Source organism: Podarcis gaigeae, assembly GCF_964106915.1.
Source record: "Podarcis gaigeae genome assembly, chromosome: 5".
In the NCBI taxonomy this organism is placed as follows: Eukaryota; Metazoa; Chordata; class Lepidosauria; order Squamata; family Lacertidae; genus Podarcis; species Podarcis gaigeae.
Window position 1 is genome coordinate 34,968,117 of NC_139681.1, and position 25,564 is coordinate 34,993,680.

The window sequence follows — 25,564 nt, forward strand, 5'->3', positions numbered from 1 at the left end:
TTAAGAAATGTGAAAACAGTGTTCATAAAATATTCCAGAACAAAACTTGAAGTGAGCCTACACTGTTTGAAACTGGGATAAAATTGTGGCTGGTGGATTTTTTTACATTCTATAGGATATAGTCATGTCATTTAAGAGTAGCAATAAGCATCTTTTTCAATCTTTTTTGTGTTCTGTCAGGATGCTGTCAGTGTATCATTTCAAACAACAAAATGCAACTCATTCCTTAGCTTGGGTAATAGAATAGAATAGAATCAGTCCTCCAATACATCTCTATCTTCTGTGTCATTGTAATTTTTAAATCATGCAAAGTGCTGTCCTCACTGAAGCCAGAATTGTCATCTAGTAGTAAATATGGAAATAACAAGAAAAGTGTTGGCAAAACATCTCTTCTCTTCTCTTCTCTTCTCTTCTCTTCTCTTCTCTTCTCTTCTCTTCTCTTCTCTCTCTTTCAAGAAGCTTTAGAGTGGTTTGTTTCCCAGCCAGTTTAATTGAGCCATACACTTAGCTGCGCACAAAGAAAAGATAAATAACAATGCAAATAAAAAACTGCCTTAATTTGAAAATGTTGGTTGCAATTTGAGTTTGACTCCTTCAGTTGCTTTGTAGATCTAACAAGCAAAGAGTAGACATCATGATTTGTAACTCATGTAGCATGAAAATCTTTAACATTGTCAAAAGGAACTGAAGTCTATAGTCTTACTGAGAATTGGGTCCTCACCCACCCCAACCTCCACATGTCCAAGTGTTCTGTTGCAGACAGCTGAATATGCATAAGCTCCCCAGTGCAAGATGTGTCTCTTCCATGAAGGGATCTGTCCATACAGAAGACTATGCATGTTTGTATTTACATCCACAGGTTCTGTGCAAGCAGGACACTTGAAGGTAGGGTAGTGATGAATTACCCTTTAATTAGTATTCAGTTCTCTGCAGGGCACGAGACTTTAATGACTGGCTCTATTAAAGAAAATTAAGAAAAAGGAACAAAAAGAATGCAGTAATTAAAACCAGCATGACTGGGGGCATAAATTATTAATTCCCCACTAATTGTTCAAATGAACTGAGCAGTTAAATGGAAATACATCATTTATCTGCTACTCATGCTGAACAGGAAGCAATAAAGGGAACAGAAAGGAGGAAGCTTTTAATTAAAGGCACAGTAGTCTTTTGTTCAGGAGCCTCAGCAGAGCCTTGCCAGTGCACACCTGACAGTTTAAAACAACAACAACAGCACACCACAAATCAGTCTGAAGAAATACGAGACAACTCAGAAAACTGGAATGGAACTATTGTTAGCAAAGTGTTAAACAGGTCTTTATCACCTGAATGTAGATATCCTTGCTTGAGTTTTCTTTTGAACATGCTGCTGAAACCGAAACAAGAGAATTTCCGACTGCATAGTTCCTTGGAAACTCCAAGCTACATCAATAAACCTCATTGCATATTCAGAGCCAATAGAAAGTGTTAATATCCTATGAAGTAAAAGAGCTCACAGCTGGTATCCTTGTAGGTGGTGGCATAGGAAAAACCCCTGCTGGGAATGGGGGAAGGCAAAGAAGATTAAAAGAAGAAAAACTAAAAAGGACAAGTCTCAAAGTGTTGTGGATGCATTTCATATCCTTTAAACTCCACACAGTACTTACTTGACTGTGGAAATTGGAGTTGTACCAGATTCCCCACTGTTCTTTTAATTTTATCATTGGGATCCCCCAAAGTCAATTTTTGAATGCAATTCCTTTTCTTCTTTTTAGAAGGCCACTGTGAAGCAGAAAGATTTGAGAGTTCAAATGCATGAAACTGACAGTGAAGTTCAACCATATCAAACCACTTTTCTTATAGCTATTGACTTATCTTCTGTAGAACATTAAAATATTTTGATCAAAAATTATATCCGAGATGTCTTGCGAGATCATATTTTAATATTTACAACTAATCCATTTTTAAGAAACATGAGTGTGGATCACACAATTCCCTGGGTTCTAAGCAACCATTTATATTGCTGGTGGAAAGGGGACATAGTGAGGCTGGAGAGGCCCAGTACATTTCAAAACTAGGTTGAATTTGAGATTCTTAGGACTGGAAATAAGAAATACTATTATTTCAATTCCAGTTCCAGTTTACCAGAGCTCTTTATTCTCAATCACGTTAACAATTTGTCCTAAGTCCATTCAGTAACAGCAGTGACTAGGCTGTGACCCACAAGACTCTGCTCTCAGTCTTGAGACCTTCTCTGAAGACAGGAGGGGAGGATCCTGTGGTGGGCATTTGTGTGGGACCTGATACCCTGTGCCAAAACCAGAGCTGCTTCCCCAGAAAATGCCTTGCCCAAAGGAAGGGGCCGCAATACTGGGCTTCCTTACTTCCTGGTGGTGGTTTCCCATCTCAGCTCTGGACCATTCCCATCATCACAGAGATGAGGTAATGTGGCAATGGCTGCTCTGGGCTGATGCTTCATCTCATTCTTCTTGGTCCTATTATTTATTCTTTGAACATGCATGATCTATTTTATGCTAACATTGCGTGGCTCTTGTCTGTCTTCTTTGGCCATATCCCACTGGGTAGCATTTCATCTTCAGCTTAAATAATCTAAAACTAATGCTACCGGTCCACCATTCTCCTTTGAGTCAAAGAACTCCAATATTTAAACCCAGATTCCTTTTTGTTTCTGATTGTGACCGTGTCTACATCAGTACAGGCAAGAACAGAAAGAAAGGATAGTCGCCAACAGAATAATACAAAAAAATCTGTGGCTCATAATGTCTAAAAAATAGAATGATTGGAAATTGACCAGACTCCTCTATCTTTTTCCAGTTCACGATCCTTTCCTATTGTGATGTGAGAGAAATGACCACAGTCCTCCTCTATTCTTTATTCTGTATTGGGAAGGGAGAACCTTTGCCCAAATGCCAGATCCCCTTGTGGCTTACCTTCTGGAGACCACATGCCAGCAATGATGGGACTAACACAAAGTAGATAGGACTGTGCACTTCTCACACACATCATATACATACACGTTTTCATACATTCTCTCTCTGTTTTCAAGTCTTAATTGCTGGATATGGGTATGATCTTCATGGAGAGCATGGTGCATAGACACTTATTTGTTTCCAGCTGCAGTCCACAAAGATCCTCCCCACCCCCCATTGTGACAATTAGGCTTAAAAACAGTGCACCATTAAGGCTGGCAGGAGCTTTTCTTTCCCCAAGACTAAGTACTGCATAGGGAGTGATTTTTGGTGGTGGCACCTGCAGTGCATGGGAGACTCAACCCTTCTCTTTTCAGCTGTGATCCCTTCCAGGAAAATGACACCCCATGGTTAATGGGAGCTTCCAGTTACAGCCAATTGAAGGCTTCCCTCACCAGCTTAATTGCTGCCTGGGAAAATTTGGAATGTGTGTGTTGTGGATGGCTAACCACTGTGGCAATTAAGCTTTAGAAACGTCCACTGGCACCAGTGTAAGCTGCTTCAATTTTATTTTTAATCAATCCTGTTTGCTGTGTGGAGTGGGTGGGACAAAGGGGGGGAGATGCTGGGGCCAACATTCAGTCCCTTGGCTGAAAATTCCCAACCACTTTCCATACAATAACCTTGGGAAATCTACCAGGCTTGTCTGCTTACACTCTCCTTCCACACACCGCTTCCTAAGTTATTTGGTTCTTTTATTATCCTGCAACAGTTTATCACATAAATATATAATTGTAACCTGCAGGTGACCTTTCTATTTATGCCCTAATTCAATAATACTCTTTGACCACCTTTGGAGAGAGAAGCCTTAATTTCTGAACTGGGCATCAAACTCACAGAGGGATTGGGGGGGGGGTGATATTGTGTAAAGGGGGGGATAAAATAGCAGTGTAGAGTACAGAGTACACTCTCTGGCTTTGAAATGTTGACCAAATAAACTGAATTTATAAGAAAATTACAGCATATTCCCTAATGTTCTATGAAATTGAACTATTACTTCCTAGGGAGGGATCATCCCGTTCCTTGGTTATTTTTCTTAATGTCACAGTGGGAGTCCTTGAAGGGGGAAGAGAGGAGAATAGATTATGTCGGAATTAACTTCCTGAATTATTCATAATTACAAAGTTTGAAATATTTTCCATTTTTAAGAAGCTACTTCACACAATGGGGCACGGCATGTTACATATTCTGCTCTGACATGTGAAATGTAAAAATGCCTACATCCCTTTTCACTGAATCTCTTTTTCAATTAAGAATCCATTGGCAAGTTTAATCTTTGGGAAATAAATAGAAAGGCTAAGAGCTAAGTGCTCCCTTTTGGTATGTGTGTAACATTCCTAATCCTTCCCTAGCAGGGGGTTTTCAGAAAGGCACTCCAGAAAGAGCTACTGTAGGTATCATGTAGACAAAGGACGCAATACTAAGTTAAAATGCATTTAAATCCCAGTGAAACTATTGGGACTTAAAAGCACAATAAAGTTCTTACACGCTTATGCTTAGGTACGTTAATGTGAAGGTTCTAAGAATTGGAATATACAACTTTACATGGATTTTGGAGGGTTCTTATGTTATTTTAGGTGATTTAGTTTATCAAGCTACACCTTAAAATAACCACCTGTGATAACTTTTCAAAACTAATTTATCTGAGTGCTTTGCTGGGAAGTACATATTTTTCTGAGTGCCAATTTTCCTTTGGTGATGGAGGAAAAAATGTTTCTGTAGTGGAAAATCTAAGTTTTCCTCCCCCCTCCCCCCCAAAACCCCCTTATTTCTAAGATAATTCTCACTTAGATGAGCTTAGTTATGCTGCATTCTGTGGCATAGGGGTTAGAGTGTTGGACTAGGACCGGGGAGATCAAGGTTCAAATCCCCGTTTGGCCAAAAAGCTCACTGGGTGACCTTGAGCCAGTCACTCACTCTCAGCCTAACCTATCACACAGGGTTGTTGTAAGGGATAAAATGGGGAGGAGGAGAACCATCTATGCCTTAGAGGAATGGTGGGATATAAATCTAATAAATAATAATTAAATTATTATCTTCCCATTCAGATGTGCTTTTTTCCACTAGTTGAAAGGTTTCATTAAATATTTAATTCCACATCACTATTTAAAAATCTGCAGCTTTGAACAAATGGCTTTAAAAGAAAAGCTAATTAAACAGAAAACTGGGTAAGTGCCTGATTCATTGAGTTCTCCTGTTGACACAGGGATTTCTTCAAGGAAAGTCCAGTTTAAGGAAACATCACCAGCACTTTAGAGAACATGATTTCTGTACAACACACTAGTTTGCAGTTGGATCCAGTCATTTTTACAGCACCATGCCTCATCAGAATTTTGTAGGTGATTTATGTTAGCATGATGAAAATTGCCTGGTCCTTGCTACATGAGCGACATTTCAAAAAGATAAGTGCAGCAGTGGATGTGTAGCTTTCTGCACCTGCAGTTCTCTGGACTGGGCTTCTTGGTTTAACTGAGGCCTGCATATAGTTCCCCTGTAAAGGAATGTAAGTGTTATTCTTGTAATTCCTGTGAATAGGTTTGAGTTCTATATTTTAAACTTTGTGGAAAAACTAAATGTCATTCCATTAGCCTTTAGGGCAAAACAGATAATGTTTAGAATGGAGTCAGTTATTCCAATTAGGATAATGGAGAAGGTGCAGACTGTAGGACAGTGGCAATTTAATGTTAGTATTTGGTTATCAGCATCATGGAAATGACTAGTTGGCACACATTCAGGTTCCTGTTAAAATATGTGGTCACACACATGTCTGGTTTACAAGTATACAGTTGTACCTTGGAAGTCAAATGGAGTCCATTCCAGAAGTCCGTTCAACTTCCAAAACATTCAGAAACCAAAATGCAGCTTCTGATTGGCTGTAGGAAGCTCCTGCAGCCAATTGGAAGCCACAGAAGCCCTGTCAGACGTTCGGGTTCAGAAGGATGTTCACAAACCGGAGCACTCACTTCCGGGTTTGTGGCGTTTGGGAGCCAAAACGTCTGAGTACCAAGTTGTTCAGGATTCGAGGTACGACTGTATAGAAATAGCAGACTTCAATCTATAATTCTAATTATATATTATTGCTATTTATTAAATTTCTATCCCGCCCTTCATCCAAGGATTACGGCAGTTTGCAAGATAAAAACACAAAAATATACCATAATAAAAAATAAAAACCATACCCCATGCACCCACCCACAGTTTAAAAGTCCATAGATTGTTAAATTAGTCAAAGGTGTGGGAGAAAGGGAATTTTTTGCCTGGCATCTAAAGATATGTAATAAAGGAGCCAGGCAAGCCTCACCAAGGAGAGCATTCCACAAATGCTCTAAACTAATAAATCTGAATTTTTTTTCCTGCATTCAAACTTCCTGGCACATTTTTGCTCCAAATGTTAAATTCCAGAGCTTTAAGAAAGGAGAACTTCAGTAAATTTTCAGAATCATACTGCTGCATCTCTCTAGGTATCTCTGTTTGCTTAGTATCTGCTTAGTGTAAGGTCATTTTATTTTAAATTTTTGTGCTTTGCTGCAGTTATTTTTCATGCTGTGAAAATTCCACATGCCTTGCCTCTGAATCCAAGGTATTACATTATGTACATTACAAAGAATGGTAGTCAAATAGATCAGGCAGTAGCAAATACTGTAGAAACTTCAAAAGAACTGGCTTGTTACAATTCTGATTGTGTATAATGAAAGTACAGCCCCAACAGCACATATCATCACCCTCTTCCTTTGTTATAGTCATTGACAAGATGCAGCTGTTGGCAGATGTTTCAGGAAAAATCCGAGGGCTCCCTTGGACAAAACAAAGACACCAACCAGGATAACTTGGAGCAAAACAGCAGCCTGTAGGCTTGGCCTTTATTGAACTGTTGCAACAGGGTATTCCCCTCACTTGCAGGAGAGAGGAAAGACCCAGAAGAATAGTGTGCAAGGTCTTATAAAAACTTTTGAAATTCCCCTCCTCTAGATCAAGCCCACCCCCAGAAACATCATGCATACATTACAGAAAGGAGGGGTTGAGGGAGGAGTTGTGGTGGTAACATCATGCATACATTACAGAAAGGAGGGGTTGATGGGAGGAGTTGGTGGTAACCTGAGTGTCTTGTCACCTGGCTGGTTCCTCCCTTCCCCCCTCCCCATGAGTCACTTCCAGGAGACAAAGGGGAGTTTGCAGTTTCCTGCCCCCAGAGGGAAGATCTGATCATTGTCCTTTGTTTCAGTCCATGCTGAATCCACTCCCATATGCAAGTTCTTTGTGATCTTGATTGTCTTCTGTCTGGGATCATCAGGGTTGGCATGGGCAGGGCTCCTGTGGATGTGCTGAGACGGTGAAGGGATTATGGCTGTCCAGGACTAAGCCACCCCCCTTTGTTAGTTCTTGTCATATGGAGTAAAATAAAAATGGAACAGTGCAAATCCGATGTATGGTTGATTTTCTATGAATTTATAACAGAAATGTGGCGTATGTAGTGTGTGAGTGTGTGTGTGTGTGTGTGTGTGAAGTTTATACAAACAGAATGATTGGGGTGGGGGGGGGGTCCTGCTACACAGAGAATAAATTTAAGTTTTTGCTTCTAGAAAAAAAGGGGAGAGAACCCTAATTCATATTTATGCAGAGTTTCATTCTAAACAGACAATGCATTGATTCAGCATTGAATATAATCAAGCCCGCCTCCAGATAGGTGTAGACAAACATTAGCAGCATTTATCTGTTCTCTTTTGTGAGAATTCTATGGATAGATATTAATGATACTGATCTGTAGCCATTATGGACAGCAGCCTTCGAAATCTGCCTGCATTGATGGTGTATGATCTCAATCTGTCTTTCATGCTCAATGTCATGGATCTCTTCTCATCTTTTACATATAATGCTGCTCCTCCTCCCTTCTTGTTTAATCTACTCCTTTTGAATAGTTTATACCCTTCAATTTCTACATTCCATTCATGAGTCTCATCCCACCAGGTTTCAGTAATGTCTGTTAGGTCATATTCGTCTTCCTGTATTAAGAACTCAATTTCTTCTTTCTTGATTCCCATACACTGTGCATTAATATAGAGACAACTTAAACCCTAAGTTATCCTTCCACACACAGCTGCCTCCGTCCCTCTCCAAAGGGAGTCACATACCACTACCAGATGTCTCTTCCTTTTCTTGGGAGTGGCAGGAATTGTTCTGTGAACTGTTTCTTCCTTCTATTGCCACCCCAGTGTGTTCTGAGGCCTAAAACTACTGTTTCTTCCATGGCCGAAAATCAGTGTCCAAGGTGATCGCATGGAATCAATTTTACAGTGGCCTGCTTTTTTATGTCATGTTCTTCCAGGGAGTCATCTCCTGCATTGTCAATCTCCCCCCTAGGGGCACCCCACCTGCATTCTGTTCCAGGACAGCCCACTCTGGTCTACCAAGAATTTCCTCATCTTGCCCAATAGCGCCAGGTGTGGATAGGTGGGTCTCAAGTTGCTGTACCTTCTCTTCTCTTCTGGCAAGGCAAACAGTGAGCTAGACTTGATGGGTCCAGCAAGGCAATTGGGAATATAGGAAACAAACTTATCTGAAGTCAGTCAATTGGTCCATTTAGTTCAGTATTGTCTATACTGACTGATGGCGGCACTCCAGGGTTTCAGACAGGGGTCTCTCCCAGTCCTACCTAGAGATGCCAAGGATTGAACCATTGAACCTGGGAGCTTCTGCAGGTAAAACAGATGCTTTACCACTATGGCATTTCCCAACTGTTATGTTCCTATATTTTTATCTCCTCCCTTGAGCATGAGTCTTGATTTTCTTTCTTTCAGCTAATTCGGGATATGTAGTGTAGTAATTGGGTCATAGGCTTTTTCGAAACCTTCATTTACTTTTATAGGTTTCTCACAAAGGCTTATTGGAGCAAAAATTGCTCTGAACTTTTCAGGTGAAGAAAATGGCAATAATAATAATACTTTTGGTGTGTGGTGGTGGTGTTCTTTTAACAAATGAAAATTCTCTTGTTACTTGGGGGCATTTCCGCTTTCTGCTCCCCTGATAAATTAAGAGCTACATGTTTATACAACTTAACTTGGCTGTTGAATTTTAGACAGCGATAAATCTTTTTTAATTTACTATTGTCTTAATGGGTGTTGGTTGTAATCCAGTTAGCAGCTGTTTAATTGCTTTCATGTGGCCCTTGTTTAAAGCAAAACTATCTGAGCGCACACATTGGCTCCGTGGATTAAGGCTTTGAAGATATAGTGTTTTGTCACTACTCCCTCAGCTAAAATCTCCACAATGCATTCTGTCTTAAAAAAAAGAAAGAAATATTTTGCAACAAGGTTTTTAAAAAATGTTTTTAATTTGTACTCTCTATGACTAGCTACCGTTAGCAACTTTTATTGCAAAACTCCAGTGCAGCCAGTCTTTGGAGGCCTGGCCTAGATTTCCAATCGAACTGTGCATCACAAACATATTTACCCAGTAGCAGCTGGCAGGGCTGAGTGGTTGGAACTATGTTGCTCTCCCAGCATCCCAACACCACACCTTGCTGCTGGTTATCAAGAGGAAGAGGTGCAAGGAAAGGAGCTTGACATGGGCAGCCACAGTGCTGAGATCGTGAAATTCTCTCTGGCCCTGAGACTGTACTGAGCCAAATGGCCTTCCCCCCTCCTTCCCTGTCTCCCCCTTCAGAAATGGCAACAGCACATGGTGTTTTGAAGCCAAGAGAACACATTTCCCCATCTGTGAAATGAGAATAACAGAGACCTGCCATATTATATACACTTTTATGACAAGACCCTGCTTATATGTGTTGCTACCATATCCAAATACCTACTAGGATTGCTATTTTTTGCCCCTGATGGCCGGTTATTCTTAAGGCGGGCAGAAATCTAATAGATGTTGAATGGAGAAGCAGATAGTCTAGTAGTAATTGTTGCACCTGCTGAATGTGTGTCTAAAATGGTAATCTTGGGGCACAGATCCTATTCCTCTAGCAGCAGCCTATCAGGCAAAAATGTAACCTGTGCAGCATATGCTACTATTGTACCTGAGCCCCCCATCCCAGTGAAAGCAGCTTCTTTCAACTCTCTAAACATTAACACTAATACTGCAGACGCCACAGTAGGCACCACATAGGTGTTGTTTGCAAGGATGTGTTAACCTGAGACACAAATAAAGCTGAAACCACCAGTGTTTATTTTGTTGATGTAGTACAAAAGAGAAACAAGTGTGTGATTTTTATTAACCATTTTAATTAACTTTTAATTGATTTCCATGAAGATAAATGGTTTCATTATTATGCCTCCCACTGAGCACCATGGCAGGATATTAAATGTCTTTGGAAACTTCCTGACAGTAGTGCTGATAACCAGGGACTTTTATGTTATGTAACAACTTGTGAGGTGCTATCTGCAGGCTCTAAGAAAATTGCACAAATGAAAATGCCTTACTCAAGCAAGCATTCCCTTCTCTTATGCAGCCAAGTTACTTATGCCTTGATTTGTTTAAGATAAAGAGAAGTGGAGGTGTGGTGTCACATCTGCTGATATTCTGAGTTCTGTTCCTCTTCTATGGTTCTAATGGAGTAATGGAACAGGGCTGGCTGTGGGTCCAAGTAGGACTAGCAGCAAGTGACTGAAGGAACAGAGTCAAGGATTTCATTCACCCTGGCAACTAGTAACACCCAGCAGAAAGTGGAAGCAAGCAGAGTTTCTTTCTTTTCATTATAGATATAATTCAAGAGATTCAGGAAAAAGTGTAGACTTTAGGAAATGGGTCTGTATGGAGTATTGTACTGGCTACTGTTTATTTATCCTTACTGCTTAACTATTCGTTGCAGGTGTGGACTTCCTAGCCTTCTTCTTAATTCTTGGTCCCTACTTGAATTTAGCATCCCTGCATCCAGTTTTAGAGCAACCCCAGGCAGCTATGTAGGCTTATTTTTGCACCTTCCTACGACCTTTAGGGACCTTGATTTTTGGAAGCTGGATTTCTGTCAAGGAGGTTTGGATTAGTGGCCCTGGATGCCCATGCTTTCTTAGGGTTGTGGGGCTATGAATCTGATATCAAAGAATCTGAATTCCTTCCATTAGCCTGAAAAGGGTCTATTTGTGCTACAAACTCCTGATTTCATGTTTCTTCCCCTCCCTTATCTTTTAGGCTACTGACCCAGATGCTGGAGTAAATGGTCAAGTCCGTTACAGTTTGGCAAACTTCAACAATCTTTTCCGCATAACATCCAATGGCAGTATTTACACTTCAGTGAAGCTAAACAGAGAAAACAGGGACTATTATGAACTCATTGTTGAAGCAACAGATGGAGCTGTGGATGCCCGCCGTACAACGTTAACTCTGGGAATCAAAGTTCTGGATATTGATGACAACAGCCCTGTGTTCACGAATGCCTCATATACAGTGACTATTCCTGAAAACCTGCCCCCGGGCACCGTCTTTCTACGTTTAGAGGTAAGAGAGCCATGAGTTCCCTGAATATTTTCTGTGAAGAAGAATATATCTTAATCGTATTACATCAAAACCAGTCCACCTAGTTGGCTATCTCTTAAAAGTAAAAAAATTAAATTAGTTGAGAGAGTAGGGAACAAAAAATAAAACTTCTAATCATTTATTTCTGGGATTTATATTAAGTTTTTAACCTACAAAAGGCAGTCTATAACACTGGCAGTCTTCATAATAAATTAATTAAAAGAAAGATCATCAATATTTGAAATTAGATTAATACTAAAATATCTTGAGGCACCATTAGATCTTCTTTCCCACCCCAAAATGGTACTTTAAAAAATTGAATTCCTGAATTATGACTCCTTATTAATCTCAGCATCTCTTTGAATTTAATAAAGTCTTCTTAATAGAATCTAACTCCTTTCTTATGGTACAGATACAGTAAACTACAGGAAAAGGGAACCTGTGGCCCTCCAAACACTGTTGAATTTCAACTTACCAACAGCCCCCAACAACATGTCTAATTCTTAGAATGACACAATCCAGAAACAGCTGGAGGTTCCCTGCCCCTGATTGCACCTTGAAGACTTCTTGAAATTCAGCAACTTATTTTAGCTTACTTACTATTTTCATGATTGTAAAGCAAAACTTTTATACCAGCAAGAGAAAGCATATGCATTATAATTGCGGGATCTGAAGGTACTCCTGGATTTGTTCAAGATGTGCGCAAACCCATTTGTCCAAAGGAGAAAGAAGATCTTGGTGTGCAAAGAAATTCACATGTGGTCATTAAATGGATGAGGAAGCTGTTGCAGCCAGTAGAGATCTATATGCATCTTCAGATTCTTGCGGTACAAACAGGTTGCTTGTAATCCAGTGCAGGATGCTTCTTCCTACCTCCTATCCCATTTTTCATGCCAAGTCACAAAACTGAAAGGGGGGGGGGGATGCAGTGGCCTTATAAACACAGGGCAAAATAGCTGACCCCCTCCTATATAGCTGCACAGTGAACAATTGCAATATGGTTCAGTGGCATAGGAGTAATTTAATTCTCAGGTTCCTGGGGAGGGAAGAAAGCACTATATATGTAGGCATATCAGCCTCCTATCCCAGGTAAAGGACAATGCACACCAAGGTGGGTGGGGTAGAGAAAAGAGCTCCTTCTGTCTCTATGTCTGTCTCTGTGGGGCTGTGTTTTCATGGAGGTATTGTGCCTACAGTCCGGAGTTCAGAAGGACAGAAGTGCCTGTGTTAAGATTTATTGGATCCAATATATTGTGTTAATTGATTTTTTATATTTTTTTAGGAAAGAACAATTTGGGGAAATGTAATTACTCAGATTAAACTAAGCAATAATAATTTTTGGCCTCCAAAGTGGTGGTGGTGGTGGTGTTTTTAAATGAAATCTGTGTATACTGCCTTTGCTGGAAGCCAAAATAATGTTCTTTATGTCTTCTAGGCTAAGGATATTGACCTTGGAGCCAATATTACCTATGGAATACGAACCCGGGAAGCGTTGCAGTATTTCTCATTGAACAGATTTAACGGGGACCTGTCACTTATAAAGTCCTTGGATTTTGAGTCATTTCCTGACCCAGATGCAGCATTCACTTTTTTAGTGGAAGCCTTCGATATTGGGGGAACAATGCCTCCAGGCCTTGCTACTGTCACTGTAAGAATAAGGGTAAGAGTTAAAAAATTCTTGTCTTCTAACTTAATTAGCTGTATGGTACCATTAAACAGAGACCCAAATGTATTTTTGCAGAAGCAGAGGCACCCAAGAGAAAACCTCTTCTTTTCCCTACAGTTTTATAATGTTCATTCTCTTTCATTTGCATATATCTGCAGACGTTATAGCAGGAACTTGTTCACATTTAAAATGTACAGTACTAACAAATATAATTGCTTTGCAAATGTACATAATTACAGAGCTATGCCTTGGCTCCTAGATTTGTGAGTTACAAAATTAGATTGGTGAATCCTTTAAATTCCCCCAAAGATTGAAATAAACACTCAACAGAATTGTTTGCCAAAGTAGCAACATCTATATTTCAGTTTAAGTTCGCATAAACCCATAGTTTTATGAGCCTCGCTTATGGATCAACTGCTTGTACATGCTGCATTAGAATTTCAATTTCTGCTGTCACAAGCTCCAGCTTTCCAAAAGAAATGGCCGTGTGAAAGCTGCTTTTTCATTATAAATATTTCTTTGTTCATAATTTAGTGCGGGATCTTGTTACTTTATTCTTCCTGCTTTTTAAAGACATTAAATTATTAAGTGTACAATCAATACATTTTAAGTGTAATGGTAGCAATGTAAATTGTGAACATGACCCAAACACATGCTTGAAATGTATGCTCTTCAAGGGATTGTGATTGGCTGCTGTTCGTTGCTAAATGCACATTGGTGGCCCATTCCACATTTTCTTGGAATGGGGAATGACCCAGTAGTGGCACACATGGGGCCTGCAGCAGGGCAGTGAAGATGTGTTTATCTGAAAGGGGCAGTGTTTTAGCATCTTTCATCTCTGCAGAAGATACAGTGGTACCTCGGGTTAAGAACTTAATTTGTTCTGGAGGTCCGTTCTTAACCTGAAACTGTTCTTAACCTGAAGCACCACTTTAGCTAATGGGGCCTCCTGCTGCCGCCACGCCACCAGAGCACGATTTCTGTTCTTATCCTGAAGCAAAGTTCTTAACCCGAGGTACTATTTCTGGGTTAGCGGAGTCTGTAACCTGAAGCATCTGTAACCCGAGGTACCACTGTACAAGCTTGACTTATTTCTTTTTCATTTGTTCAGTGGTTTTAATCTATTGGTAGCTGGGTTCAGTTTGTCAATCTTCTTGCTGTGGAATGTTTCAACTAAATGGTGGTAAATGCCTGAAGTAACCACAGAAGAGTGAATATTATCTCAGCCAGAATATTAACCTAGTCCGATGCCAGAGTATTTTACATACTCTGTACAATAGGAACATTAAACTGTTTCACATGTGAATAGTACCAGACATACCTCTCTGTCTCTCTCTCTCTCTCTCTCTCTCTCTCTCTCTCTCTCTCTCTCTCTCACACACACACACACACACACACACACACACACACACTGTTTTCAGACATTCAAAAGAAAGCATAAGGGCTCAAACGCGTATGGTGTTTCAGGAGCACACACCAGCCCTGCCCCCCAATATCACTATCTTTTTTGGACAGTGAGCAGAAAACTCTGTGGCAAGAATCTAACTGCTATCAGCTGAACACAGTTAGAATTGCCCCTTCAGTTGGGAACACTGATTGTATAGGATTCCTGAGTTCAGGAAGGATTCTGACCACATTCAATGGGCCTTGGTGGGGAACATACAGATCTGAAGTAGAGCCAGGGTATTAGAGGCAGGGCTTGTTTGAACAAGACACACACCTTATTTTTATGCTTCTTATTTTTCATCATATAGCACACTTTATCCTGTGCATCATTTAGCACAGATTACTCTTCCTTTCCCGTATGTTCTGTTCACTGATCATACTTTACCTCCTTTCCCATCTTCATTTTGGGCCATTTAATGGTCTTCTGAGCAGTGAGCTTTTTTCCCTATATCTTCTGTTGTACATGAGACACTGTTGCTGTTGGTTAGGGTTATGTTGCTATTAATGAATTATATCCTATTAGGTATCCAACTCAGAGTAGACTCGTTGAAATCAACGTGGCATGCCTATTGACTTCTCTGGTTGTACTCTGACATAGTTATATACAGTGCAAAAAAAAACACCTCTCTAGTATCTGAGCTGAGACAATTTGTATTTTCATTTGTGGATTCTTTAATTCTCTCTCTTTAATTTTTTTTTTATTTTGAGCATCATTTGAATGCATACTATTGCTCTCACATATTTTCATGCGACCTCTATTAATGTACATATTGGTGTGTGCAAAAACCTATCTCTCAGGACCAGTAAGTGACTGCATTGTCTTAAAAAGAGTCCGTAACAATACACCCAGTTTGGGCGTACATATCTCAGCTTATTAAGCCAAGACATGCACTAGCTTTGTGCAAGCAAGTTCTGCCTTCATACCACCCCTTCTTGGCGTGCCATGATCGAAAACTTCCTGGGTTAAATAACCATGGTTTCCTGTAATATCTGAACAAAGAAACTACAGGGCAGTACCTTGTAAACATAGTATTCTAGTTACATAGTAACAGAAAACTATGCTTAGTTAAGTAGTCTACAATTGTGCTGCATGAGGAGCAATGAGAGAGTCCTAGTGGGACAAGGTTTGTGCATACAAACAAAGCCAATGTTTTTTATCAAATGAAAACATTGGCTGTTAGCACCTTAGAGACACTGTAGATAAAAACATTTCCCCAAAAAAGATTAAAGTAAAATATTGCTTGCTATTAAACTAAAACATTGCTTGCTATTAAAAGTAATATATTGCTTGCTATTAGCAGTTGTATTTAGTGTTTGCGGTCATAATTTGTCTTTGTAGTTGTACTAAGACAACAGGATGTGGTTGTTGGGAAAAGTTATTATGTAGCTTTCTTTAGAAATTATTGTTCTGACATTTGTGTACATTCCAGACCACACTTGTCTGATTTTTACTTTGTAACGTTGTACAAATGAACATGGAAGGCGTTCAGAGAAGGGCAACCAGGATGATCAAGGGCATGGAAACAAAGCCTTGTGAGCAACGGTTGAAGTAGCTGGATATGTTTAGCCTAGATATGAGGAAACTAAGAGGAGGTATGATAACCATCTTCAAATATCTCAAGGACTATTACATGGAAGATGAGCAAGCTTGTTTTCTCCTGGTCCAGAAGGTATGACCCAAACCAATAAAATCAAGCTACAAAAAAAGAGTTTCTGACTAAATATCAGGAAGAACTGTTTGATGAACTTCCTCAGAAGGTGGAAGTCTTCTTCCTTGGAGGTTTTAAAGCAGAGGTTGACTGGCCACCTGTCATGTATGCCTTATTTGAGATTCCTGCATTGCAGGAGGATGAAGTAGATGACTCTCGGGATCCCTTCCAACTCTACAATTCTATGTTTCTATAAAAGTCATTTTCAGGCATCTTTGCAGTAGTCAGAGTCTTGACATCAACTCAAACTAGAATCTAGTGCATATAGCATGACGGAACAGCTGAAAGCCATGTGGAGATGTTGTCGTGTGATGAACCACATGTAAGTTCATCTCAATGCACCAATTGAATTGTCCCCCCCCCTCCCCATGTCACTACATATCTGGATTAGAAAAAGTTACCTAGTCTGGATGATGATCCACTACACATGGACTTCTCATCACATGGTGGCAAAAGCCATGTAGATTGACTTAAAGTAGTGGTGTGGCAGTTGTCACATGGACCCTAAACAATATTTGTCAAGGCATGGCTTGCTAAACTTGTGAGGGATATGGAAAATATTATCTGATTGCTTCACCATGAGCACAGATCCTCTACTACTTTGTGCCAGCTGAGGTGCATGAGGCAACTTCCAGATCATTCTCTTAAAGCTGGATGGTGGATGCAGAAATATAACATGGTACACCCTCTTGGGAAGGGTGCACTTCAGACTACAGGTGGGGGTATCCATGTTTTACTGCTCCCACAAGGGAGAATGCTTATAATGGATATGTGTGTGTGTGTGTGTGTGTGTGTGTGTGTGTGTGTATTCTGTTTTTATTTGGAGAAAAGGAATGCACTGGCACACTGGACAGTTTGTGTAATAAGAAGCTTGAACAGATACCAGACTCCTGAACTTCACTTTGGTGTTTAATTGTCTGCCTGCCTTTTATTGCCTCATATACTTCATTGTGAACATTATCCCTTAATTTAAATAATTAGCTTCTTTAGGCTTGCAGAACATTAAATATGAAAAAGAGGCCGTTGTGCCATGTTAACAACATTACTGCAATTAGTTTAAGGTCTGTTTAGTTTAAAGAGAGAGAATAAGAGAAAGTGGCCATTTTCGACTGTCATAAGAAAAGTAGCCAAGAAAAGTAGCCAAGACTTCCTTTAAGAAAACCCAAAAAGTTTTCTTAAAGGACAAGGCAAAGTCATCCACCCTCACAATACTCAGTCACTAACTTGCAATAAGTTTTCTGATTGTATTTATTACGCAGTCCAATGTACCACTGCTATTTAGGCTGGAAATACTGCATGAAAATCTTGGGGAAGGGCCATAACTCAGTGGTAGAGCACATACTCTGCATGCAGAAGTTCAGTCCCCAACATCTCTAGATGGAACTGGGAAAATCTGCTGTTTGAAACCCTGGAGAGCCAGGGCCGTCTAGTCAATGCAAAGCTAGATGGACCAAAGGTCTGGCATGACATAGCAGCTGCTTCAGTTCAGCCCAGCAGACACTGTGTTTTGGTGGCAGTGAAAGGGTTACTGGGAGTTTCAAAATGGAGAGAGGGGACACCCCCCCCCTTTCTGCACCTGAACAAATGTGAGAGTAGTTCCTCAGGCTGCAAGTATGCAGGGGAAGGGAATAGGTTTGGACTCAGGCCATTGCAAACAGTTGTGAGGGAGTGGAGAATGACAGTGAGTCAGACAGACTGATAATATGTAATGGAATTATATGGTCATCTGGTCATCAGTCATTACTCCAACAAAAAACAGGGCTGAGGTTAAAAAATATATCATTTTCCTAATGATGCCATTTGAAGAAAATCTGGGTTTCTCCTAGCAGTAGCATTGTGACACTTCTCCTAGCAAATCTCGGTGGTCACTTGGCACTGTATTAGTGAATCCTGCCATGTTGACTTGAATCACTTTGCAATCAGTTCTTTGGTTCACTGTAAACTCCTCACTGTTCATCTCCTTTATTTCTGATACGATTCTGCTGTAGATTCAGTATTACGAATAATTGTTGCAGACAGTTCCACTGACACCAAAATGATAAGTGGCGTTAACTGAAATGACTTAGCAGCAGCAGGAGTGGCCCATGTTGCAGGGCAGAGACACTCTCCAGACACTGGCTGCACTTTTTTGGGATGGGGAAGGGCAGGAAGGCAGCAAAGTTTGGCTTCCTACCCCAACACGCCAGAGCTCTGCACAGGTAAGTTGTAGTGACACCAGTGTTGCGACAGTGGCTCCATTACACAATGGCGTATTTATATTCTGATCATCTTCTGTGTGAAAAATAAATACTCCCTTGCTGTACTTTGTCCTGAAAATTTGTATCATTAGAAAAGTATGCAAGACCTGAATCTTTGAAGCTGAATGTATGCACTGTTCTCCTTTTCTAGAATAAAAATGCAGCAATGTTTGATGCAGCAGAAGTAATGTTTAGAATCTGATTTGACCAGGGCAATGAGGGCCGAGAAATGACTCATTTCTTCGTTTTTCCAATGCCAGCTCCAGGTGGGCATGGCTGAGGACACTGAAGACTGGCCCTTTGGAAGATCTGTGGAGTTTTGGATCGCACATATTCAAAACTGCTGACCCCGCCCCCTTCACTAAACACATCTTTTCAGCTACTAACAGCAATAGCTCCCTTCCTTCCCAGGCTCTGCTTCCTCCTTCCTACTAACAGAAAGGCCATTGGAAAAGTACTATTGCTGCAGGCTAACTCCCTCCAGGCATCTATAGTGTGGGGTCAAGATCACACTTTTATTTATTTAAGGAATATTTGTGAAACATTTGTTGCCATTTTTCATGGCCCATTATACAATAAAGTGTATATATTCCGATTATCTCATACATATATATGTGCCTATATTTTGTATGAGAAGCTTGTCTTTTTAAGGACATCCAAGAGAACTGAATCATTTAAGCTGAAGGTATACGCTGTTCTCCTTTTGTATAATAAAAACTTAGTACTGCCACTAAAATATTCAATACACCAGATGTCATGTTTTGAATCTGAATTGACAGGGACAATGTTGGCTGAGAAATAACTCTCAAATATTTGAAATGATTTCCCCATTCAATTATTTAGTGATCTGAAACACATATATATTTCTTATATTAATTTGTAAAGATAAATACTTTGGCTTTATCATAGTTGATTGCCAACCATTCTGCCTTATAACCTAAACATTTATTCATAAGTGTTTTAAGTTCGGCCCAGGATTGTGAGAGTAATGCAACAGCATATGCATATAATGAAAGTGAGATTCACATACTTGACTGGCTAGATAAACTGACTTGTGGAACATGTAATTTGGGAGAGGGAATCATTCTAATATCAGTTAAACAAAGAAGGGTTAGCTAACATTCCCATGCCTTCCTGCACATGTTTTTGTAATCGGAGCAGGCAGCAAAAAAAGAGAGTTACATCAAGCTCTTGGGTTTTATCAAACTGTGCAGGTTTGACTGAAGAAAATATTAGTACGTTCTAGAACAGGCATAGGCAAACTCGGACCTCCAGATGTTTGGGACTACAATTCCCATCATCCCTGACCACTGGTTCTGTTAGCTAGGGATCATGGGAGTTGTAGTCCCAAAACATCTGGAGAGCCGAGTTTGCCTATGCCTGTTCTAGAATCAAGTTCTGCTAATTGATACAAAATAGAAATGAAAACAAGTTATGTGTTCCAGTAATGTGTAACTAGAAAATAGATCTTAGTTACAAATAGATCTTAATTGCATTAGTTCATTTATCATTCAGTTCCCTCAATCATTCCTTTTAACAGTGATATCAACAGGAGATCCACACAGTCTTCTTTTATCTGTAGGTTCCATGTTTTCCTCCCAAACAGCATGAACTTTGCAGGCATTTCGCTATCTCCCAGGGCATCAGACCTGTCAAAATGTAAGCAGTTTGGGCAAAACCTCCTCATAGGCCATCCTGTAACTTTCAATTCAAAAACCAGCTGCAAATCTCCTGATTGTAACTTCTCTATGTGTAATCCTATTGGCATGTTTCCACCCACTACTTCAGTCCAGCCTAATTTCAGACAGATTGAGGAAAGGGAAATGGCATACATAGCCTAAATGCTATCATACCTAAATTTTGTGATTGTGTATACTTTCACTGCTTCCCTCCCTTTATTTCCCATGCCCCAGTAATCTTTCTTTGACATCTCTTGGCTTGTTATTTTCACTGCTCTTTCTCAACTGCTTCTCACAGTGACATTTCTGTGAACAGCACACAGCATCCTGGCCCGTGTTATCAATGCAAAACACTGCCTTCAGTGCAAAGCAGTTAAAACAAGTTTTATTCATTCACATGTTTCTCCGTATGTGCTTTAGAAATGATTAACCAAATGGCAGTTCATTTCTTTAATTTTTCATTCATTTCTAAAACAAATGCAAACTAGAAATGTGAGCGTAACAGGTGAAATGGGCTATGTTTTCATAATCTAGTTGATTTACAGGTTGAATTGTACATCATAATCTAATTTATCTTCATCTTGTATAACAGAACTGTAGCTTTTCAGTGAGCCTCTTATTTACCATTATTGGCTAGTGATTTTGTTATCTCTTCTAATTGCTTGCAGCCCCTCCAAGCACTATTTCCCTGCAGACCTCCCTAAAATGAATGGAGGAAGCAAGAGACCAGGCTAAGCAGGCAGTAAAAAGTTGGCCAGTTTTCAGTACCCTCGCATTCTTTCTCCGTGTCTCTAAAATGCATGTCCCAGTGTGTCCTTCACTGACCTTGTGTTTGTTTGTTTACTATATTTGTTTCCTCTTTTGCAAAGTCAGTGTCAACTTCTTAGACTCTTAAATATAATAGAGCTGATTTGTCAGTTCACATCTTGATGGAAGGGTGTTGGCAGATCTTGCCAGAGCCAAGATGACAGGGATGGCTTCCGGAAATCTTGTCTATCAGTCTTTATTTTTACTGTGGCATAATTCCAAGGCTAGCAAGACAGAGTTCATAATGTGCAGTCAGAATTCATGGACGTTCCTCCTACATGGCAATCTTCACATATACTTAAGTATGAAATCTCAGAAGAAAAGCATTTTGTCTTCTGCTTTCAGGCTGTATCTACTGCAATATGAAACAGCATTTGGATTTTAATCAACAGAAACAATATGCAGATCACTATTAATATTTTGCACGGCAATATTTGATTTTGTACTATGAACTAGCATCAGTCTGTTTAAATGATAGGGAAGTAGTAACCCCCTGAGAATGTTTACAACAGGTATAGCTCTAGGGTTCTTCTGCGGGTAGTCATCCTAATCAACGAAAGAGATAACTGAAAGTGATTATATTTAGGTAAAGATAAAGGTAAACAGACCCCTGACCATTAGGTGCAGTCGCAGATGACTCTGGAGTTGCGGCACTCATCTCACTTTATTGTCCGAGGGAGCCGGCGTACAGCTTCCAGGTCATGTGGCCAACATGACAAAGCCACTTCTGGCGAACCAGAGCAGTGCATGGAAACACCATTTACCTTCCTGCCAGAGCGGTACCTATTTATCTACTTGCACTTTGATGTGCTTTCGAACTGCTAGGTTGGCAGGAGCAGGGACCGATCAATGGGAGCTCACCCCGCCATGGGGATTCGAACTGCCGACCTTCTGATTGGCAAGCCCAGAGATTCAGAGATAACTGAAAGAGATTATATTTACGGTACCTTAGGATAATACAGTGGCAAAACATGTGAAGAGAGGTTCCTACTGTAGCTCTAACTGACAACTCAAAGATTGCAATATCTGATGCCTGGCAAAGATGTGCAACTTTTATTCCACAGAATTGTGGGTGATAAGTGACAACTGAAGTGTAAGTTGTGGGAAACCTGAGAGAAGTCCAAACAGATATGAGGTAGTATCTATTTCAGTGTCTCTTCCATCAGGCTGATGATGTCAAAGAACACTTGCTACCACTATTTCCCTGTGCAGTTTCAGTAAGCAGAAGTTATGAGGGGGTTATCACATCTCAATTCTCAATACAAAATCCTACAATATTGTTTTCCATGCTGTTTAACATACATATAATTCCCCCTAGTGAAATAATCCAGGGATTTGTGATGTGGTATAAGTCTCTGCTGTCTTCATAACTCTAAATCCTAATACAAATAATTAATTGAAACAAAACCCTTCATCAAAACAAAAAAAATTCCTTCCAGTAGCACCTTAAAGACCAACTAAGTCAGTTCTTGGTATGAGCTTTCGTGTGCATGCACACTTCTTCAGATGTATCTGAAGTGTATCTGAAGAAGTGTGCATGCACACGAAAGCTCATACCAAGAACTGTCTTAGTTGGTCTTTAAGGTGCTACTGGAAGGAATTTTTTTTGTTTTGACTATGGCAGACCAACACGGCTACCTATCTGTAACTAAAACCCTTCATGTTTAGGATACAGCATCAAACTGAATGTCATTTTCCTTTTTTCTACATTTTTGTCACATTTATAATAATGATAAGTTGTATGGATGAGTAACACATAGAGTATTATTAAATATCTAAGATGAAATAATAAGGGAAATGGCAATCAGCTAAAATACGCAGTTAACACTCAAATGAAATTATTTCTGTCAGTGTTCTTGTAAGTCTAGTTGTTGTTTGAATCTGTTTGTTTTGGGGGGCAATGGAAGAATGTGCTTTCAGGGGTAAAGTCAAACTGTTGGAGAGTTACAGCATCTGCTGTGGCTGTAGAGACCCATAAGGGAGAGACATGTTTTGTTGCAGCAGGACACATGAAGGCATCCAGTTGATGCAGCTGATGCAGATGTACCATGGTGTTTCTTCTTTCTGTGTTCCTTCCTGCGGTCATTTCTCCTCTGGTAACTGCTGTGGATACACAACCTGACAGTCTCCAAGCACTACAGTCTGCAAGGGATTCCCACATGGTGAGGTTGATTTGGCCAGCCTTCATGTCACGTTTCCAGACATCTTTGTAACACAGAGTTGGTCTGCCAATGGGCCAGGTGCCTGAAGCCAGCTCCCCATAGAGCAAATCCTTGAGGATCGTACCAGCTTCCATTCTGTGGACATGACCAAGCCAATAGACATCACTGAGACAGGAGTGTGAACATGTTGGAAATGTGGGCTTGAGAGAGCACTTCTTTGTTTGAGACACAAACAAGTCCTACCACCTCATACCCAAAAACTTCCTGATGCGGCGCATATCGAAGGCATTGAGGTGTTGCTCCTGGTGAGTGTAAGTTGCCCACAATTCACTGCCATAAAGCAGAGAGCTCAACGCACAAGCCTGGAAGAACTTCAGCTTGGTATTGGTCATTAGCATCACATTCTCCCATACCCTTTTGGAGAAGTAAGTCTTTGCTATAGCTACATTACCAATTCAGCTCAGTGTCAATGGAGAGGTTGCTGGTTATAGTGGAGCCCAAGCAGACAAAATCATCTACTACCTCAAGCATGTGGCCACCAATGCTGTTTCGTGGAGCACTTGTGATGTCCTCACCCAGAATGTTGGTCTTTGTCAGGCTGAAGGTGAGGCTGAACTACCTGCAGGCTTGGGCAAAACATCTGATGAATCTCTACAGAGTGTGCTGTCAAGGCCGTGTCATCTGCAAATGGCATCTCTCGGATAAGGACCCACCACACTTTTGTCTTGGTGTGGAGACATGCCAGGTTGAAGGCAAATGAGATAAAAAAGGCCCAATTCCTAGCAATGGCAGATATTCTCCAACCGTAATGCATTCTTCTCCATGCAGTTGTGCATGAGTAACTTTACTTGAGGATATAAAAGCTGTATGACCAAATCTCCCTGCTACTTTTAAAATGTCTTAATTCTTTACAATGTATTTATATTGATTGATTCATCTGACATATTGATTCATCTGACATATGCAGGCTAGAGAGATTTTTTTTTTCTCTTTTTCCTTTTGTGGGATAACAAAGCCTTCCTTTAAAAAAAAAATTGCAGGCTGGGCACTCACAACTTTTCATTCATGGAAAATAGCTGCTCTTTTAAAACTATCATTTTACCTAATTTTGATTGTTCACGTATACTTTCAAAGGAAGTGTGCCCTTTCCCTCTAGCTAAATTACTATCATATCCAACTTGTCCACTCCCTTAATAGATTTCTCCAAATATTATTTCAGTAACTTTTTTTTACAAACTGAACTTTACAAGGGATTAAGAACAAAGCTTGTATATCAGCAAAATCATGGGGTAGAGTTCTCCTTGAACTTCACTACATAAAGCTAAAGGTTTAGAGTTGAATTTTTGAATGTCTGTTGAAGAACATTCTATGTTGCTAATTGTGCAACTTTCACCTCACCAAATATCCATGTGTTGACTGACTCAATAGAAAAAAATGTGTTTTTAGGCCAAAAACTTATTGTCTTTCAGCAATTTAGCTAGGGCTGCCATAAGTCCTGATTTTCCTGGAACCAGCCTTTGAAAATTGCATCCTGGATAATTTTTCAGAAATCAGCAACGGGGGTTAAATCATGTCAAAAATGCCTTTAAAAATGATTGTAGCTTTACTAAAAAAAAAATTCTCAAAACCTTTGGTTGCCCTACAAAGAAAACCTCAACAACTGTGTCCTGATTTTCACTTTTGCAGATATGGCGACCCTAATTTTAGGCAACTTTGCATTCATACTTTTATTTGCTCCTGATTTGTTTACCTTAGAAATATAAATAAGGCCTTCCAGTCATTTCCCATAGAAGAGGATGTTCTGAAACATTCTTATCAGAGGATGTTCTACATCATTTCTCTTTTTGGCATATCTATTTATAGTTGCTGATTTCCTAACACAAAGGACATAAGGACATGCAGAAGATGAACACAAATGTTTAGGCGTTCTGAATTTGTCATCTATTATCGGGAAACAGTACAGACACAATAAAGGGACATAGCAATATCTGACAGGGCTGAATATGATGTTTGCTTGAAATAATCCCTTGTTTTACATGTTCTTGAACAAATAGGGAAAAACCCCACATTTTTGGGGGGGGGGGGGCGCAATCAGTGTACTGAAAAATATTGGCACTATATTTCATACATTACAGTTAAGCAAGTATTTCCTACACAGATCATATCCATAAAGAGCAATGTTTGGTATGAAATAACTGCAATTTAAGCAATAGCCTACACACTATCTCCATCTTTTATCTTCAGTTCCTCCAACTTCTTGGGCTATTCAGATTGCACCTTTGTAGTGTAGAGGTAGGGTTCCCAAATTGTGGTCCATGGGTACTTCATTTAGGTGGCCTACAACATGACTATAAAAAGACAATTGAAAAATAATTCAGCAACTAGCACAGTATATTACAATTGCTACAAAGCGTGTTCTCACTAGCAGAGAGCACGTG

At 40.0% G+C, this 25,564-nt stretch overlaps 1 protein-coding gene across 25 annotated transcripts in view; it reads left to right on the forward strand.

Annotated features, from left to right (window-relative positions):
* Positions 1-25,564, forward strand: part of PCDH15 (protocadherin related 15) — a 649,118-nt gene that overhangs the window by 509,005 nt on the left and 114,549 nt on the right. For all 25 annotated transcript variants that reach the window (XR_014564822.1, XM_083740648.1, XM_083740659.1 and 22 more), the window contains 2 exons: positions 11,097-11,402; positions 12,856-13,080. Coding sequence is in view for 24 of the 25 variants with exons in the window: in XM_083740648.1 (XP_083596774.1) it covers positions 11,097-11,402; positions 12,856-13,080 (531 nt within the window). In the remaining variant the exon portion in view is untranslated. The remainder of the gene's footprint in view (positions 1-11,096; positions 11,403-12,855; positions 13,081-25,564) is intronic.